The sequence below is a fragment of the Pteropus medius genome, unplaced genomic scaffold, assembly GCF_902729225.1.
Source record: "Pteropus medius unplaced genomic scaffold, Ma_sr-lr_union100, whole genome shotgun sequence".
In the NCBI taxonomy this organism is placed as follows: domain Eukaryota; kingdom Metazoa; phylum Chordata; class Mammalia; order Chiroptera; family Pteropodidae; genus Pteropus; species Pteropus medius.
The window spans coordinates 2,838,523-2,856,696 of NW_024350319.1; the positions used below are offsets into that span (position 1 = coordinate 2,838,523).

Consider the following 18,174-nt stretch of genomic DNA (forward strand, 5'->3'; position numbering starts at 1 on the left):
GTGATCAAGTGAGGTTTATCCCTGGGATGCAAGGATGGTTCAACATATACAAATCAATAAATACATTAACAAAATAAAGGATAAAAATCATATGATCATCTCAATAGATGTGGAAAAATCATTTGATAAAACCCAGCGACACTTCATGATTAAAGCTCTCAACAAATTAGGTCTGGAAGTAATATATCTCAACATAATGAAGGCCATTTATGACAAGCTTGCAGCTAACACCATATTCATACTCAACAGTAAAAAACTAAAAGCTTTCCCTCTAAGATCAGGAACAAGACAAGGATGCCCACTCTCACTTCTTCTATTAATTTGGACTGGAAGTCCAAACCAGAGCAAATAGGCAAGAAAAAAATATGCAAATTGGAAAAAAAGAGTAAAATTGTCTCTTTTTGCAGATTACATGATCTTATATATAGAAAACCCTTAGGACTCCACCAAAAAAAAAAAAATTTTAGAAGTAATAAACAAATTCAGTAAAGGTTCAAGATAAAAAATCAATACACAAAAGTCAGTTACATTTTTATATACTAACAAGGAACTATCTGAAAGAGATATTTAAAAAAATCCCATTTACAATAGCATCAAAAACAATAAAATACTTAAGAATAATTTAACCAAGAAGATGAAAGACCTATATACTGAAAACTATAAGGCATTGATGAAAGAATTGAAGAATACACAAATAAATGTGAAAATATTCCATGTTCTTGGATTAGAAGAATCAATGTTGTTAACAGTGGTTTTTGGGGACAGAAAAGGGTTGGCACGTGAAAACCTCAGACTGTTGTCTCCTGTACAGTCAGTCTGTTCACCTCTCTGCTTCCTCTTCCTCTTGCCCACTGCTTCCTGGGTCACTAACCACTCCAGCCCACTTCAGCAGCCCAGGATCCCCAGAAGCACAGGATGCAAGATCGTTGCTCCAGTGAACTATCACATCCCACATTACGCCCTCAGCCTAGATCCTGCCCTGCCCCTGGAAGTGAGGTTTTATCTGAGGTTCTGAGAGCCAGTGAAGGTTGCTGAAGTTGGAGCTCTAGACAACGAACCCAGAGAGTCCTGTTAAAACTCCTGGAGTCTCTAAGCAGTATAGAAAGAGTCCCAAAGAGGAAAAGATAATTTGTCAGTATAGAAAACCAACACTGAAAATGTGAAAGTCAATTCCCTAAATTCACTACTACTAATGTAAAAAAGGTGAAAAAAGAGCTTCTTAACAGGAATGTTTTCAATTTTGCACTGTAACACAGATTCCATTGTAATGAAGAAAAGGTACAGGCTCTGTAATCTCTTTAATGACAAGTCGGAGGCCTGAAGGAAGGGCAGTTACATTTCATAATGACTAATTAACTTTCTCGACTTGCTACTTGCAGTTGAAAAGTTTCCCAGAGAAATCATATTCTTTTTTTTTTTTTGACAATTCGCCAAAGGAAGGCATGTATGAGCAAGATATTAAACCACATTGTATTTTGTTCTCATAAAACACTATTGGTTGTTGCATTACCAATGACTCCATAAAGATTCTCATTAATTTTTCAGGACTTTTAGTGTCTAAAAGAGAAACAAATGTTATATCAATGTAACTAAATATGGGTGATAATAAATGTAATTAGAGGGTGGCAATGTACTTTTGAAAAATACTGCTATTTGTAATTGGAGATTTCTGATTCATTCATATTGAGATGGATTATAAATTTGTAGATTCGTGGTTACTAAACTGGGTTAAACAGACACACAATGTTCCTTGAAATACTGATCATTTTATATTTTTCATTTGCATTTTTTATTCTTTTTTGGGTCCTGTTCCTCATTAACCACCAGAATTCTATAAAATAAAAAACAACTCGAAAGAGCTTCATAATCTCCCTGAGCTTTTCAATCCACTAGTAGAGAATAAAGATTACACTTTTCTATGAAGAAGTCATAATTTCCTGTATTAGTTTCTTATTGCTGCTGTAACAAATTATCACAAATTTGATAACTTAAAACAATACAAATTTATTATCTTCTAGTTCTGGAGGTGAGAAATTCAAAATCAGTATTACTGGGTTAAAATCAAGCTATCAGTAGGGCTGTACTCTTTCTGGAAGCTCTAGGAGAGTATCAGTTTAATTGCCTTTACTAAATTCTAAAGGCTGCCTGCATTTCTCAGCTTGCAGCCCCACCTATGCCAGCAACATAGGATCTTTCAATCTCTGACTATTCTGCCTTCTTCTTATAAGTACCTTGTGATTTCATTGAACCCACTCCTATAACCTAGGATAATCTCCCTATCTCAAGTCTCTTTTACCATATGAATTAATCTATTCAAAGGTTCTGGGGATTAGGACATAGACATCTTTGGAAGATCACTATTTGTCCTTCCACATCTTCTCATTTATCTACCCCCTACCGACTATTGTACTTTCTACCATTCATTGTGATGAGAGGGAAGAAAAAGAAATGAAATGTGGTTCTCTTAAGCAGAAAGAGAGTTATTGGGAAGATAGCTAGAAATCAGTTGGGAGGCTGGCAAAGTGGTCATGAACAGGATCCAAGAAACATTAGAAGCCAGAACCACAGTCAAAATTGCAGCTTAAAAAGAATCTGGTGAAAACTCTATAGCTGGCACTGTGATTACTGCCACTACCTGACTTGTGCCCTGGATACCCTACAGGTGCTGTTGTTACCAGACTCGATATAGCTGCTGCACCCATATTGCATTCTAAGTGATTTCCTAGAGATGTGTGTCCTGTGCAAGTGGGAGGATGAGGGCATCCAATAAATTAGACTTAGATCATCTGCTTGTAGCTACTTAATGACTTCCACAGCGGGAAGCGCCAATCTGCCTCTTACCTATTTTAGGATGCTCACAAAAGAAGTATGTCCTGGTTCTGGGCAACTAAAAGATGGCAAATGTCCACTTGACTCTTCAGGCTCAAAAATAGGTACATGCTATGCTTGAGAGAAAGCTGTACTTTTGAAGAATCTTAAACCACTGCATAAAACTTGGAAGTTGCTCATTCTTGCATATAAAGTTTTGCTACATTTTGACATCAGACCCTCACCTCTATGTGATCCATGTCACTTTGGAAAATTTCCTGGGTGGCTGCTGCTTTTTACCTTTTCTCTTCTTATTCTTTCTCTTTAACAATATGATTGCCATACATATATTTTTTACCTTCTTCTCCTTCTACGTACCAAGTACTTACAGCCTAAGAATATAGGCATAAAGATAATCCTTGGATATGTCTAGGCATAACTTCTTATCCTTAATGTATAAGGATGACACTGTAACCCATGAAATGATTCATTGTTTGACTTGTTTTTCAGGGTGTGGTAATGAGTAGGTTCTGACATATCCTTTCTCTGCCCTGGGTGTTTGGTGCCTATTTGATATGTCTGGTCATTGCCTTTTTCTTTGCCAGCTGACATGGACTACAGTCAAATTTTTACCCTTGGCCCAATAGTGTTAAATTCCAACCATAGAGCTAAACTGGCCTGGGGAGTAAACACTTTAATGCTGTGAAACTTAAAAGCTGAGGTTATTAGAAGAAGGAGATTAGAAAGAAACCAAAAGGAGATGTCTAAGAAAAACAGGATTGAAGAAAGAGCTTCCAATAATTTGAAAAACATACCCTCTGTCTCTTCTAATATGTCTCCTCTTTCTTGAATATCTAGAGCCTTCTGAAAGAAAGGTCTAGAAAGATCCTTGTGTCAGCTTTGCTCAGAGCCTTTATGAGGCAGACCTTGGTTAGTGTGTCTTTGACAGAAAGATTAGTAAGAGCAGAAGTACAGAAAAGAGCCTTATAAATGCCCATACCCTTTGGCCCAGTAATTCTACTTACAGAAATCTAGCCTTAGGAAATAAACAGAGCTGTGCAAAGGAGTTTATGTACGATACTATCCAAAATCTAGTTATGATAGTAAGAATTTGCAAACAACCTAAAAGTCCAGTAATAAGCTAACACCATTATGCTTTTAATTTGTGTAAGGCCTGGTTCTAAGTGATTTATATAAACTATCTTAACAAACCCCATAAGTAAAGTGCTGTTATCCAATTTTACAAGTGAAGAAACAGCCACACAGAGGTTAAGCAACTTGCCCAGAGTCATGCAACTCCAAGTGGTGGAGCCAGGACTTGAACTGAGTTTTGTCTGAGTCCGAAGTTGGTGTTCGAAACCACAGAGCTACACCATTTCTCAATAGGGGACAACAGAATAAATACAGTATAAACATGATGAGATATTAAATCACCATTAATATGAGGGTTTGAATAATTTTTCATAAAATGAAAAAAATGTTCATGATATATTTAATTAAAAAAAACAAAACAAAAAACAAGACAAAACATTTAGTAAAGAGCATGATCTCCAGTAGGGGACACAAAAGATTGTTAACAAATGTAAAAAATAATTGTTTTGAGTTTGTGAACAAATGTAAAATTGTATTCTCTGCTGCAGAGGGTTATTAATTAATGTGGTCAGCGGCCAGCAAAACTATGTATCAGACTGGATGGGAATTTTCATTCTCTGACCTCTACCTGTGTGAGTTCGGGCAAGTGCTTTATCTTTTTTACATCTTTGTTTCCTCATCCATAAAGTGAGGACAATAGTATTATCTACCTGATTAGGTTGTTGTGAGATTAAATGAGATGAAGTATATAAAGTCTACTATATTATCTGGAACATAATTAGTACTCAATAAGCGGTCGCTTAAAAAGAATAACAAAACACATTTTGTCCCATGGTGGACATAGAGGAAAGGGCTAAGGAGATTGATTTGACATCATTTCTAAGAAACAGATAAAATACATTATTGCTAAAACCTAGTCCTTTTGAGCAGACCTGATTAAATTAGGCTGGTGTTTGATGAGTCAGAAAATGTAGTTATGTTATACTTTTAGTTTTGTCCAATAATAAGAAACTACATTTGTTGTTTGAAACCCCTCTAAATTCCCCATGAACATATTGTCTTCTGTAAGACTAACTCTAATATTCAATATCAGTGTATATAAGTTATATAAAAATTTTTACCAAATTAGAGACAATTTGGTTTTTCTGAGTCTACTCAAGTATAGGCAACTAATATTCCATTGCAGAGACAGAATTGTCTCATTATGGACATAACACAATAGACATTAAATAAATAATGAAAATACCATGAAATATTTCTAGCACATTAGGCAATACACTAATGATTACAGCTATTTGATATAATGTTTTCAGTTGCAAAAGATGTGTGTATAATACATCATTGTGTGCTTGTGAATGCTTTTGAATGTTAAAATACTTGAAAATACTATGAAATACTAATAGCAGATAGTTTAAAGGGATGGGATTAGAAATGGATTTTTTCTCTTCCTTTTGTTTTTCCTGTTAAAATTCTTTTCTCTTATAGTTACTGACTGTTTTTATAATGAAAAATGATTAAGTAAAATTTAATAAGAAATTACCTAACCACTTGGTGGCAGTATGTTCCGAAAAACATAATCTGTATGGCTTCATTTCAGTCCACTTAAAAATATTTCCATTAGCTTGATTTCTTCTAGAATAATCTTTTTTCCTTTTTATTTATTTTCTTTTTCTTTTTTCTCTTTGTTTTATAATGATCTTGTTTATAAATTGTCTTACTTCAGAGATCTGATTCTTTATGAAATTACTCTCTGATAATTAAGCCTCTAATTTAAATTGCTTTAATTTAATCAAATTTAAATTGATGTGCCTGATTGATTTAAACTATGATAACAAAAGACCCTAAGGGAGGACTGTGTTTATTCTTTATTAGGTTAATAAAGCCCTAGTCAGATATGAAAATCATTTTTACAAAATGCAAATTAATATCTGAAGTTTCATTGCCAAATAACCACCTATAGTTTATACAACAGAATTACATTAACCTGTATTAAAAGCCAATTACACCATATATTTCTTTTAAATAAAAATGCTAATGTTAAAATAATGAACGTGAAAACAAAAATAATTCAGCAACATGCTATAAACCCATGATTTTGCCAAATTGGAAATAGTGTTACATTTTAATGTAATATTTCTCTTAAATTTCAAAGTAATATACATGCATATTCCTGCACGGGTTCCCTGAGGATGAGCATAGCCTATAATATACTAATTTAGATGAATAAACCTGGCCATTGGCCATGGCACATAAACTTGTTCCCTCTGAGTTTGATGGAATTGCATATTTGAGAACAAAAGAGATTTAGTGAACCATTGAGAAGCCAAAAAGAATTTCTAATTTGTCACACTTCACAGTGAAACATTTCCCTCCTGCTGTCAAGAAACCAGGATAAAAACACAGAAAAGAACTTTTGGCTTTCTGATATTTTCATCTTCTAAAATCCCATACCTATTGTCCTTAGAAAACCACTCTTTAATTGAGCCTGTGCTGGCACCCAGGTCAGCCTTACTCAAAAATGTCCAAAGGCCCATAGGAACCTATTAATTGGAACTCTATGATATTTTCTCAAAAGAGAGTTGTCTGGGCCACATAACTTGTTATACAAGTGTGTGATATCTTAGTGACACCCTCAAGTTGTGATTTCTCCCTGGTCCCAAAAGTAATTTTTTTTTAAAGAAGAATTTGAACATTGAAATCAGAATAATTGAATAATAGGGTTTGAGGCTTTCTTGGGGATCCGGAGCTTAGAACCATTTTCAGGAATGTCTTCTGTCAGCTAGGAGAACCGTGTCCTTGCAGTCACCCCTGGCAGCTTTTAATTATCAGGAGGGAGGAGGTGGGTAAGGAAGCTCCAGGACTCTTTGAGTTCAGACAGAAATCGAGTTAGCTGCCAACACCGCTCACTCCACCCTGGGCAGAAGCTTTCATTAGCAGTGTCCTGACAGCCTTTATGACTAGACAGGGCTGTGGCCAGGATCCTTGCCAGCAGGGAAGAAGCAGAGGGAAGTCATTAATGGCATTCCACCCCTGTGTTACAACCTCAAAGTGTCTGCTAATCAAAACTGGGCTTCTTAAATGGAGTCAAGATGCTGCTCACAAACAGCGTCTCAAAGATTACGCAAAAGCAAAAGTCACACATCTTGGAGGCTCTTAAGGAAACCTAAATTTTATTGTGTCATCTACTGGAAGGAATCAAGTAGAGACCAGTTACTGTGTCTGTTTTCTGGCCCAGTGAATGAAATAAAGCTCTTCGGTATTTGTTGCCTAGAAGCCTCATGAAATTAGTGGACATACCTTGAAGTTTTACAAACCCTAAGTAGTTTTTATTGTTTTGTTTTGTTTTCCACTGTTTTTGTCTTTAGAATTTACTTAATTAAATAAAAAGAAGAAAAGATACACATAACTGAAGGCCTTTGCTTTTATTCCATCTTTTAAGCTTGTTAGAGTTACTGGTTTACTTTAAAAATCTCCCAACAAATGAAGAAACTCTCTTAACCTGAGAGCAAAATATAAGAAGCTGACACTATTTTCTTTTTCTTTTAGTTTCCCAGGTCACATTGAAATCATTCCAACATGATACTCAAAATTCTGGGCTTCTTACTGCTTCCATCATTAAAGGACACCTTACTTCTGGTAAGAAAATACAACTTGGGTTTTTCTAGTAGTCTTTACTAATCATTCATTTCAATTCTCTATACTGAAAAATTATGTCAGACACAAATTTTTTAATAAGAAGATTTGCCATATGCTTTCTACAGAAAAATAATCAACAAAGATCTGCTTACAATTGAATCTAAGGAGTAGTCTAGGTGGGTTTTGCCAGCTTTTGCTCTGGATTGGATATACTTCCATTTCAAATGGTGCTGGGACTGAAAACCCCAAAACTTCTTTCTAAAAAATTTTCGTTATTTCAGTGTCTACAATGTACTAGGAGTTTTATATACCTCATCTTTTTCAATGTTAAAAACACAAAGTGAGGTAAGTGTTGCATATCTATTTTATAAATGGGAAAACTGGAGCTCAGAGAGGTTGGAGAACTTGTCCAAGGTCACACTAAGTGACAAACTAGAATTGAAATCCTGTTTTTCAAATCCTGAAGTCTGTGCTCATTCTCTCATATAAACCAGCTCCTATTTTATTTGTTAGTATGACTCAGGATTTTCCATTGATGAGCATACCTAAATATTTTAGGCACAAAAAGATATTAGATCAGGTTGTGCAAAGGGGCAAATATAACTCTGAACAGAAATTTCAAATTGAAAAACTTTAGGAATTACTATTTCACCACTGACCACTGGTAGACTACTCATGTCCTTACGTAGAAGTCTGGCAAGAATAGTCTAAGAAGTTTTGCAGGTTATATTGACTTCTGCTTACTTATTTAACAAATACTCATTAAGCAACTACTATGTACCAGGCACTGGTCTGGATACTGGGGAATCAGCAGTGAAAAAATGAACAAAGCCCCTGTCTTCATGGAGATTCCATTCTAGGTAGACAGGGGGAGAAAAACAACAAACAAAACAATGAGAAAAAAGTCAGGTGGCAGTAAATGTTATAAACATGAAGCAAGGTATGAGCACTTTGAATTTGTATATGTGAATCAACTATAAGCCAAGTGCTTGGGTTCAGTACAGATGCCTAATTACAGGTGCCTACATAGACCCGAACTTCGATATATCTGTGGGAATTGTGGAGGCTAGGAACTCAGGGCAGCTCTATTAGGTATTATTATCTCTATTTTACAGAAGAGGAAACTTAAGCTTCAGCAAGTTTATAATTATGCTCTGAGGTTACATAGCTGATAATGGCATGGTCAATTTCAAATGCAGGTATCTTAGGTCACTATGCTCTATCCTTAGACCCTTTTGCCCCAGTCCTATATTAACATGGGGATTCTCCACCCTCCCCCTGGCACTAACGCCCAAGGGTATGTGGCAGTCAGCACCTCTCATTAGTTGTATGAAATCTTCAGCAATTGCATTTTAGTCCTAGAAAAACACTAATTCCATATCCCACTGGGACTTTGTAGTGATTTAAGCTACACTGGCCTCTGTCAACCAATTGGCTTCAGAAGAGGGCCTGAAAATCCTGGACACCCCCAGGTGTGTAATAGGCCAGCTGGGAAATAACTAGGGAGGGGCCAATACAGGGTCTGCCTCTTGGTATGTATCTGACAAACATTTGCCAAAGGGAGGGAGGAAGGAGGATGGGAGGGAAGTCAATACTCACAATGGCTCTAAACAAACTCCAGTGTGATAAGTCATTTCTTGATTATGGTCTATATTCAAAAATAGAAAATAGAGTTTTACATGTATTAGGAAGAAAATATGATGAGCCTGGTAGGTAACACATGTTGAATATATTATATTAATTATTTAAAGATTTCAGGTGGTTAATTCAACTTCAAAATTCAAGAAAAGCAGTTAGCATTGTTTTTAAAATAAAATGTGAGTGAAAGATATATAGCAATCGAAAAAAATTTTTATAACGTATTTTCCTAAGTAGGGTGACTGTCCTTTCTCAGCAGGAAAAGATTCATGAATAGTAAATTTTGAAGAATGGTGACAAGTTGTATATGACTTTTATCTTGCGCAAAAGATTAAGGGAAATAAAAAACCTCAGTTGTGATTGTGGCCAGCTTTAGACTCTGTTACAAGCAATTGGGAATTCTCACTTGTGTCAAACCAAGTGAGGTTCATCAACAAACTTTTTATACAAAATATGCACACACAGCTCCAAAAAAAGTCTAATGCTGACCACATTTACCAGAGATGCACTTCTAGAAACCCACTGACGTCATACATATGTAACCTAGCTTTCTCAAACAAAAAGTATTGTCATGCAGTTTGGAAGGGCAATCACTTTACAGCCCAAGGTAAATGTTAATTTTGTTTCCCTGTTTCTCTTTTTCTTTGAGATCAATGACCTTCCTTTTGACCAGAGTAGAGAGAATGATGATTCTGACATCACAGGGAAACTAATGTTTAGCTAAAATTATTTTTTCTTTCCTTTCAGACGACAGGCAACAAAACTTTGGACTTTTATTGGGAATGGTCTTCTTTGCTGTTGTGTTGTCAATTCTTTCTTTGATTGGGATATTTAACAGATCGTTCCGAACTGGGTAGGTTTTTGTAGGATTTGTTTTCTGATTTTGGCCATATAATTGTACCACCACAATGTCGTCAATTTAGTTATTTATGAGAAACATCCATCAACATTTTTACTCAGAGAAAGGAAAAACAAATGGAATAGTATTTGAGTACCTACCTATGCCAAACTCTTTATAAATGTCATTCATTTAATCTTCACAGTGACCCTGCTAGAAAAGCCCTATAGCTTAATTCATAATGACTTACGGGAGGCTTAGAGAGGTTAAGTGCTTAGTCCAAAGTCACTAAGCACTAGCCAGGAGTCCAGATAGGACTGATATCACAGCCTATGTATGTACTCTCCTTCACTACACAATCTTCTCACTGTGGCTGCATCTTTTAGAGTGGTAAAGTCATAACCTGCATCAAATTCTACCCAAATAAATCCCCTGAGTCAGTGTGAAAAGAAATGTGTTAACATCTGAATTCGTCCCTTTAGTATCAATTGTGTTAAGTGTTTTAGCATCTAGCCCCAATGCCCATTCTTCTTGGCCTCCATTAATCATTTTTTCCAATATGGTATTAGTAAAGATCTATGCCTAGTTATTGAAAAATAGGACTTTAGGAAAAACAAGGCCTTCACTTTCCTAAATTCTACTAGACACACAGAACATATTTCTTGTCATTTCATGTGGCAGTCTCCCAGTACATCCAATGACTCACAAACTTTAACACGTATGAATGTACTTTGCCTAATAGACACTGAGTTTCTATTTATTTCTATCACTTGCTTCATGAGATAATCTTTCTTTCTTTTAAATTTATAATTAAGACATGGCAGAAAGATTTAGAATGAGGTATTCTAAATAAAATATACTAGTGATTGTTTTTATTTATGTATACTTCTTCGTCAGAACTTAAATATTTAAATTACACATTAATAAACATATCCCCCATATTCTTGTGAGATGGACAAATATATATGGTACTTTATTTTAGGTTGTTTTAAAATATACTTGATTATAAAGCCTTTTGAAATATTTTAATGTTCAAACTTATACCACATAAAAATATTAATATTTGTGTTGTTATTCAAAGATGTCCTAGTGTCAAATTTTAAATAGCATTGAATTTGTTACTAAGAATAACCTAAAATTAATGCCTGTTGGTAATAACAAATGAGAAAATAGGATAATTCTTTGCTAACTTAATTATTTAAATAACTATTCTTTTAAAAAAGATTTAAAAAAAACAAGAGATAATTCTAATGTATTTTATGTATGAGCAGATATTGTTATTTATTATAACTATATATAATTTATATAAGCCTTATTTAATAAATAGAACTGGAAAACAGAGCATAAAATATTTTAAATATAATGAAACCAAGAGTGGCTATAGTGAGAATATACATTCTCACTATATCAGCATGCTGTATAAAAATTTTCCTACAATAGCATGAATTTACTAATTTGGTTTAATTTTAGGTATAGAAAGAGAATGTAAATTAGTAAAAAAGCTGAACTATAAAACATTGCAAAATATTGTAAAGAAATTATTTTTACCCTACTGTTCAAGGTCAAATTAGGCTAGCAAAGTACATTCAGCCATTTTGATTGTTAATTAGTAAAAGTCCTCAGAGAAGCTTGCTTATGCAGATAAACTAGCATGGTCTGTTGTTAATGGGTGCATTGTTAACATAGGAAAATGTGCCAGAGATCACTTTAGTCTCTTCTAAGTTCCTGGTACAACCTCTTTGTTCAAATCAATTTTTACTGTAAAAGCAGAAAGTACTTTCAACACAGTGGCAGTGCCTAGGGGTAGCTTGGGGGAAGAAGTGCGTGGTACACAGCTTCTCTTTCTTCTTTCCATCATCCCCACCCTAGAGTTCCTTAAGCACACAGCCTAAGTCAAAACTGGTATTCTCGCTGTGCCTACAAGTTCCCCAGCTTCCCGCTCCATCCATAGGAAGAAAGTTTAGCGCCACCACTATCTTCTTAACTCTGGAATCATTACAAATTCAGAATTAGAGGAACTCAAATTATACAGTTTTATTATATGACATTCTCTTTTTTAATATTTTTCTGTGGTTACGGTCACCTTGGAAAGTTCTATAAAATATCCCTAAGTTTTCCAAAATTTTCCACACTGATATCTCCTGCTTATAATGGTTTGCCATATCTAAAATGTGTATAATTTCACTTCCAGGGTGGCTTTCCCATTTATCTTGAATCTAAGCATAAGTGTTTTGATACGTTCCAGCTCATTAGAGAGAAGCAGAGCAATAGAGAGAAAAGAAAAATCTGAACAGAAATTGAATCAACTTTCCACTTAACTATTTCAAGTAAGAGATAGAAATCTTAGTTCCTGCTTCAGAAAGTTTGGTTTTTATTATACATTCCATTCCAGTTGATTTCCTAATCTCCTACGTGAATGCCTACACCAGTCCTAAAAGAAAGTGCTTCTTCTAATGTGTCGTTTTTGTTTTTTAGAATTAAAAGGAGAATCTTATTGCTAATACCAAAATGGCTTCATGAAAACATTCCTAATATGGAAAACAGTAATGCTGCGAAAATGCTACAGGTAATCAAACACCATCAAATAAAAACTAAATGGCAACTTTGACTAAGAGTGCAGTCCAACAGGGTAGAATATCCATTCAAATAAATAGAGATGTGTGAATATTAGCATAACTGTATTAATATATGTAGAAACAAAATTACACATATTTCAAATCATACTTAAAAGGGAAGAGAGAATGGAGTTAGGGACAGGAGAAAGAAATAATGTTACTTAAAAGATAAAAGTAAAGTGGAAGATTGTGGGCCAGGTACCAGAGTCACTTGGTGGCCATGCAATTGGTAGATATCTTCAGAGACCAAAGGAAGAGGGCAGAATAGCTCAATAGAATGAGAGTCGAAGACATAAGGGGACTTCTGTTTTACATCAGACTGGAGAAGCAGGCAAAGCCCAAGGAGGACACCACTTCACTTCTACTACCCAGTGGAATTCAAAAAAATAAATGTAAGAGGACTATGAGAAATGGTGTCACCAGGGGTGTGCCAGGTTTCCAATTCAGCAAAGAAGAGACAAGTGAGCTGGGAAGACCCTGAGGGTATATGAAGATTTTGCTAGTTGTGGTAGAACTGCTGATGATTATGGCTAAAGGGAATAATTTGCTGTGTGTGCTCCTTCCGGCACTCTGGCCTGGCCATCAAGGGGCTCAAAACCCAGTGGATAGGATGGACACATTATCCAAGCATTGCAATGCAGCAATGTAAGTGCAGTGACAGAAATGAGACCAAACATAACAAGAGGATAGAGGACACATATTGAAATATGAGTAGGAATTGCTCAGGAGAAATAGAGAACATTCAAAACAGAGAGGATAACTTCAGTAAAAGCACACAAATGAAAAGAGCATGTTGGGTATTGCTTTATCGAAAAGCTTTATGTGAGGCGTGGCTGGAATAATGCTGGAATGATGAGTGGGATCGATCACGAAAGGTCTTAGCACTATGGAACTCAGACTTCATCCTGTTGACCAATAGTTTTCAAACTTAAAAAGAAATTATTTTTGCCTAGGAACTCTGTGTTTAAATGATGTGAAGAAGACAGGTATTTGTAAAACAAATAAAGTGGCTCTATTTGGAGCTCTGGAAAGCCTAGTCTGCCCCTAACCCCAGAGAAGTCCCTAAGGCAACAGTTTTCAGCCTTAGCTGCATATTAGAATCCCATTGTCCAGGCCACAACCCAGGATCTCTGGGGGAAGGGTGGGCCTGGGAAGACTCAGGCATCTGTATTTTCCAAAGCTTCCCAAGTAATTCCACTATGCAGCCAATGCTGAGAACACTGTTGAGGGGTTGAAAACAACTGCTAAAGACAATGAGGAGCCAGTGAGGTGTTTTCAGTTGAAATAGACATGGTCCTAAGACAGAGGCAGAATTAGGAGGGTCAGAGAATGAGCATAGTGAGATGGGGACTAAACGTCAGGAGGCAAGGGTCACAGGGCTCACCAATTTGTAGAGGGTCCACAACATAAGGAGTAAATGAGTCCATGGAATGTGACAAGGAGCAGATCACTAGTGATCCTGGCACAGAGGTTCTGCTGAGAGGTGAAAGGTAAGTGAGGAAGTAGGGACTAAGAATGTAGACATCTTTCGATGAGGTGCACTAGAAGGGAAGTGAAGAAAGGGAAAAAGGAGTTCTGCCGATATGTGGTCAGTTTTCAAATACTCATGGAATGAATGAATGACAGTAGCTCCAGAGGGGTGTGGAGTCAGAAGCATGTTTGTACAAAATTAGATAGGTTTGAGAAAGACTATTACAGTTGGAGGAAATTGCTTAAACAAGACAGTGGAGAGGGGAGGGGGTGTTCTAAAAAGAAGAGGTGGAAAGTTCACCTAGAGCAGGAGGGATCTTTGTCTCCAGATACATGAAGGAGGGACAAGGTGTGGATGTGGCTGGTTTTGAAGGAGGAAATTTTGCCTAACAGTGGAGGAGTGATCCAGAACAACTGAACCTACATATGTAATGAAGTGCACAGTTAACAGTTAACCAAAGGGCAAGCGTATATTCATCAAAGTACAGAAAATAAATAGTGTAGTCTTGATATTCATTCCACTTAGTAGTTCTATCTTGTTCCCTCATTAATTATCCTAGGCAATTGGGAACTTAATGTGGCTCAAAGAATTGTCTCTGATCTCATTGTGATCAGATCCTCTGCTTCCTTTATCCTCCTCGTTCTAGAATCGTCCCCATTGGTCTTCTGTGTCCTTCATCGTGGTTCAACTCCCACCCACTTCTCCACTCAGTCACCAGCCTGAAGTGGGGAAAATGCCTCCTTCCTTGGAACATAGCCACTTTGCATTCTTAGTTTCTATAGTGTATCTAGTTCCTCTGACTTCATCTGATCTTTAACTACAGCAGTCTCTCCTTATCTGTGGTTTCATATTTCAGTTACCTGCGATCAACCTCAGTTCAAAAATATGAAATGGAAAATACATAAGTTTTAAATTATATGCCATTCTGAGTAGTGTGATGAAATCTCAAACCATCCAACCTGGGATGGGAATCATCTCTTTGTCCAGCGTATCCATACTGTACATGCTACCCATCCATTAGTCACCTGGTAGCCACTCGGTTATCAGATTGACTATTGCGGTATCACAGTGCTTGCATTCAAGTAACCCTTATTTTACTTGATAATGGCCCCAAAGCATGAGAATAGTGAAGCTGGCAATTTGAATATGCCAAAGAGAAACCATAAAGTGTATGTATGTAAAGGAAAAAAAACACAGTATAGATAGTCATGAGCTGAGTAACGATTGAATACATTCTGAGAAATGTGTCATTAGGAAATTTTGTCCTTATGCAAACATCATGGAGTACACTTACACAAACTTAGATGGTGTAGCGTACTGCACACTTAGGTTATATAGTATATAACTCCTAGGCTATAAGCCTGTATAGCATGTTACTGTACCAAACAATACAAGATTAAACCAAGCACAAGAGAAATGATGTAATCAAGAGACAGGGTAAACATGAGATGTATGAGGCTGCTGCCAGCCTAAAATGGCATACTGTTTTACAGCAAACTTTTTTCTTATAAGTAGAAAGAGTACTCTCTAAAATAATAATAAAAGAGTATATAATATAGTAAATACATATAATAACATAGTAGTTTATTATGTACATATTTGTTATGTACATATATGTGCTATACTTTTATACTACTGGTAGCGCAGTAGGTTTGTTTACACCAGCATCACCACAAATACATGAGTAATGTGCTACACTATGACATTATTACAGCTATGACGTGACTAGGTGATAGGAATTTTTCAGCTCCATTATAATCTTATGGGACTACAATCATATATGTGATCCCACATTGACCAAAACATCGTTTTATAGCTCATGACTCTATAGGTCAGATTAGGTACTATCCTCGGTTTCAGGCATCCGCTAGTGGTCTTGGAATGTATTCCCTGTGAAGAAGATAGGATTGCTATACATGTCTGCCCATCCCAGTCCAAATTTTGTAAGTTTCATGGGGAGGCTGTGCATGAAAAAAATTTCGAATGCCGCTTTATTCAAGGTCTTTCTTTTTGCCCAACTTCCTTCCCATTCTGGATTCCTGGGATTAGAAGTGAACCTTAGGATTTCCTTCAGATGAGGTTTTGTTCTAGGCAGCTTGGGCTGCTATAACAGAATACCATAGACTGTGTGGCTTAAACAATCAACATTTATTTCTTACATTTCTGGAGTCTGGGAAGTCCAAAATCAAGACACTGGCAATTTGGGTTCCTGGTGAGAGCTTTCTTGCAGACATTGCCTTCTTGCTGGATCCTCACAAGGCAGAGGGAGAAATCATCTCCCTCCTGTCTCTTCTTATTAGGGCACTAATCCCATTCTTGAGAGCTCCACCCAAAGACTAATTACCCCCCAAAGACTCTGCCTCTTAATACCATCACATTGGGGATTAGGCTTCAACATATGAATTTTTGAGGGAGAAAAACATTCAGTCCATAGCAGGCCACTATAATTTCATAACTGTGTTGGGTGGGAGTTATTTGCCCTAGGAAGCCAGGCATCAGGTAGAAGGCCTCAAGTCCTTTTCTTACCCAGAAGAATCATCAAGCTTTTATACAAATAAAAACCTTCTTCATCCATGCTCCTGATCATCACAGACATGTCTGAACTGTAAGTAGCTGCACACCTTTAGAATCTCAACTCAAAGCACTTATTACAAACTTATTCTCAAATAGAAGCAACACAGGATTCTCCCCCGCACTCCATTTTTTTTCATTTAAGCAACAAAGTATTTTCTTGCAGTAAGGCTCCATAATATTAAGAAATATCCAGCGTGTTCCCCAAACCAGATTTTAAAAGGCCCTGAAATAATATGCAAGTTAATCTGCAAGATGCTTCTTTAAAAATTTTAAACTGACATGTGCTTAAAACATAGATTATTTTTACTACTTCTTTCTTTCAGGCTCCTCAGGGGAAAATTTAATAAGGATTTGGAATCAAGCAGGATAACAAAGGACAAGGGAGGAAATCATATGGGAAGAGAAACAATATGAGAAAAAGGAGAAGGAAAGGAAAATAGAGGGAAAGCAGAATTCTAGTTCTTACTCAGTTATCCAGCTGGCCCCTTTTAATGTCTTATGCAAAATAAAATAATGTTTTTCTTTCCAGGAAAAGAGTGAATTTATGAATAATAATTCCAGCGAACAGGTCTTATATGTTGATCCAGTGATTGCAGAGATAGAAATCTTTCTCCCAGAAGAACGCAAACCCACAGACTACAAGAAGAAGAGGAACACAGGATCCCTGGAGACGAGAGGATGCCTGCAAAAGTCATTACTCACCAGTACTACGGTTGGGTATATTCCTGATCTGAGCACTGGATATAAACCCCAGATTTCAAATTTTCTCACTGAGGGAAACCACCCCAGCAATGACGATGAAACCGTTTCCTCAACTCTCAAACCATCAGTTGATTCCTTAGACCTGGGAAAGAATGCTCGGTTTAAAAACTCTGATTTTGCTTTTTCTGTCTCAAGTGTGAATTCGTTAAGCAACATACTATTTCGTGAAGAATTAAGCCTCATTTTAAATCAAGGAGAATGCAGTCCTCCAGATATGCAAAACTCAATAGAGGAGGAAACCACCATGCTTTTGGAAAATGCTCCACCCAATGAAACAGAACAGACCCTGCTGCCTGATGAATTTGTTTCCTGTTTAGGGATTATGAATGAGGAATTGCCTTGTGTTAATCCTTATTTTCCACAAAATATTTTGGAAAGCCATTTCAGTAGGATTTCATTCTTGGAAAAGTAGAGAGGTATAGTCAAAATTAATGTGGGAAAGCTGCCTTGCAATCTGAAGTTGGATCTCCCCCTCAACATAAATTTACCTCTGCTCTATTTTTTTAAATTAGAGAATTAAGGTTCAAAGATGGAACATTCTTCATGGTCACAAAAGAAGCAGCAATATTAGGGACCCCCATCTGTACTTTTTTTAAAGTATCATATCTTTTTTATTTTCCCTCATTGCAAGGCACAGAACAGATTGTTTTCTGTGGTATAAAAGATAAATAATACAAAATATGTGGTAATGAAGTAAATACTGAAAATAATTCTTTAAAATCGAGACATTAATATTTGCT

At 36.2% G+C, this 18,174-nt stretch overlaps 1 protein-coding gene across 1 annotated transcript in view; it reads left to right on the forward strand.

The window, feature by feature from the left end:
* IL23R (interleukin 23 receptor) overlaps nt 1-17,928 on the forward strand; it is a 56,988-nt gene extending 39,060 nt beyond the window's left edge. Inside the window, exons 8-11 of the mRNA XM_039838534.1 lie at nt 7,447-7,536; nt 9,922-10,027; nt 12,488-12,578; nt 17,202-17,928. Of these exons, the coding sequence (XP_039694468.1) occupies nt 7,447-7,536; nt 9,922-10,027; nt 12,488-12,578; nt 17,202-17,846 (932 nt within the window). The 3' untranslated portion in view covers nt 17,847-17,928. The remainder of the gene's footprint in view (nt 1-7,446; nt 7,537-9,921; nt 10,028-12,487; nt 12,579-17,201) is intronic.
* Nucleotides 17,929-18,174: the final 246 nt, after the last annotated feature.